This window comes from Halyomorpha halys, unplaced genomic scaffold, assembly GCF_000696795.3.
Source record: "Halyomorpha halys isolate HHAL.00 unplaced genomic scaffold, Hhal_1.1 Scaffold181.1, whole genome shotgun sequence".
Classification (NCBI taxonomy): domain Eukaryota; kingdom Metazoa; phylum Arthropoda; class Insecta; order Hemiptera; family Pentatomidae; genus Halyomorpha; species Halyomorpha halys.
This window is the reverse complement of record NW_027114494.1, coordinates 205,650-207,748: the sequence shown is the minus strand read 5'-3', so window position 1 is coordinate 207,748 and position 2,099 is coordinate 205,650. Positions and strand designations below refer to the sequence as shown.

Below are 2,099 nucleotides of genomic sequence, written 5' to 3'. Positions count from 1 at the left end.
GTCCCATTTTATAGAGATGTTTGTTTAACTGACAGTGTCCTGTATATAGTCCTGTCACCCATCTTAGGATACCCCTATCCATATTTAGAAGGCAGTTGCTTCTTTTCGGGCGGGGTCCTTTAAGGAATATTTTTGATTGTTCCATCCCTCTGGTATTTCTCCAGAGTAAGAAATAATAAGTTAATTAAAGCAAAAAAAGAAAATATGAAACTCGAAGGAAGAACATAAAGTCACTCACAAATGGGTGTGGGGTCGATATGCGGATATCACAATAACATCACAAGTCTAGAGTTGGTTGACCAGGATGACCGCTGGCGAGCTGGTGAGAGAGAGATTACCGGGCAACCTGACGACTCCAAAAAAACTGTAGACTGAACAGTGGTGACTGCCGGTGAGTGGGTGAAAAGGTTCCAATAGCTCCAACAAACAAGAGTCAACAAACAATGGCGGTGGAACGTCCGTGAAGCAGTGCGTCTCTCTCGTCTTACACCGTGCCAATGCCAACTAACATCGCTCCAGTGCTGCCTAAATCTTCACTGCCAACTGCCTCATCCGCGGTTATGCAGGAACTGGCCCCACTGCCTTCGGTATTGTTCTGCACGTGTTACACCTCCGCAATGTATTTATAAACACTGTACCTTCCTATATCCCTCATTTTTATTTACAAAATTAAAATTACTTATAGTTAAAAACAAAAAAAATAAAATAAATGGATAAACATAAACTTACAACTAACAAAATTAAAAGTCACTTGGAAAGTTGCCAAAAAAAAATTAACCTAAATAGAAACCAAAAATTTTGGGCTTTAACAGCCACTATAACTGAGGTTTTCCTAGAGCAGGTAGCTGGTTGCCCATTACCGTCAAAGTTTATAATAAGTACTTTGGAATCCACTTTGATTAAAAGTAACACAGGTGATAATGTAACAGCATTGACAAATTAGTAGTAACTTAGCAAATAATGGTAGTCAATTTGAAAATAAAACTAATATTTTCCACCTGTATACCAGACTTACGGATTGTGACTATATGTTGACTTGAAGTCAAGTGTCCAAAATTTACCAAACAAATTACAATTAGAGAGGCATGTGAGAAAAAAAAAAATTATATCAATAAAAATACTATGAATTTTATTGATTATTGATCATTGTTCAAAATGAAGAATTTTTCAATTTTTTTTTTTCTCTTTGTTCGAAGGTAAGTAATTGAGAATTTTTATTAATTTATGTGCCTAACTCAAACAAAACCTATGTAACTTTCATACAAGTATTATTTAATAAAAATTGTTTTCTTTGTTTATTATCATTAATAAATTACTTAAAATTATTTTTTATGCCAGATACAACAAGGGTTCTGAAAGGTATCTGTATTTATAGATGTTGAGACTACTCTACAATCTGTATTTTATAGATGTCATTCTATAATTAAGTTCTTTTTGCACCAGTATTGAGGTTACTCTACAATCTGTATTTTAAAGATGTCGTTCTATAATACAGTTCTTTGTGCACCAGTATTGAGGCTACTCTAAGATCAATAAGAAGAATATTTCTCACCTTCATCTGGGATAAGCAGTTCTTCTTGTTTCACAAATATTTCTTGTTTTTCACGATTAGGTCCACCTACTGGTAATAAAGTAATATTTAAAAGAACAGGAAGCATCTTATGACACATGAACTAAATTTAATAATGCTATCTAATTTGCTTATAAGAAAAAGAAATACAAATTTAAAATATAGCAATTCAGTTTGGATAGAGCTTATGATCCAACCCAAGTTTTTATTTAGGATCAGTTTTCCCTCTAGATTATTCTATAGAGGTTTTCAGGCCAAAGGCTGGACCTAAAAGGTGATATGTTCAAGATGGGCATCTTTTAATTGTGTTAAAGTGACAAAGAGCTCCATTCAGGGGAACAGGGACAACCAGCCCTGGCAGGGATAATCCCTTATAGTTTGGATCTCCAGGCTCTACAGGGAATTGCCCCACTCAGTTAAAAGCCCTAGAGGAGAGATGACTAGCTAAGTAGGCGCTTAGTGTGACAATGGGAACACCCACTCTGGAGGTCAACAGTCTCAGTTTAAGTAAGTGCCAGACACCAAGTCC

At 35.4% G+C, this 2,099-nt stretch overlaps 1 protein-coding gene across 4 annotated transcripts in view; it reads right to left on the bottom strand.

The window, feature by feature from the left end:
- Positions 1–2,099, bottom strand: part of LOC112211662 (zinc finger autosomal protein) — an 18,159-nt gene that overhangs the window by 6,520 nt on the left and 9,540 nt on the right. For 3 of the 4 annotated variants that reach the window (XM_024363770.2, XM_024363766.2, XM_024363765.2), the window contains one exon: positions 1,553–1,621. In XM_024363770.2, coding sequence (XP_024219538.1) covers positions 1,553–1,621 — 69 coding nt within the window. The remainder of the gene's footprint in view (positions 1–1,552; positions 1,622–2,099) is intronic. The other variant, XM_024363767.2, reaches the window with a different exon arrangement.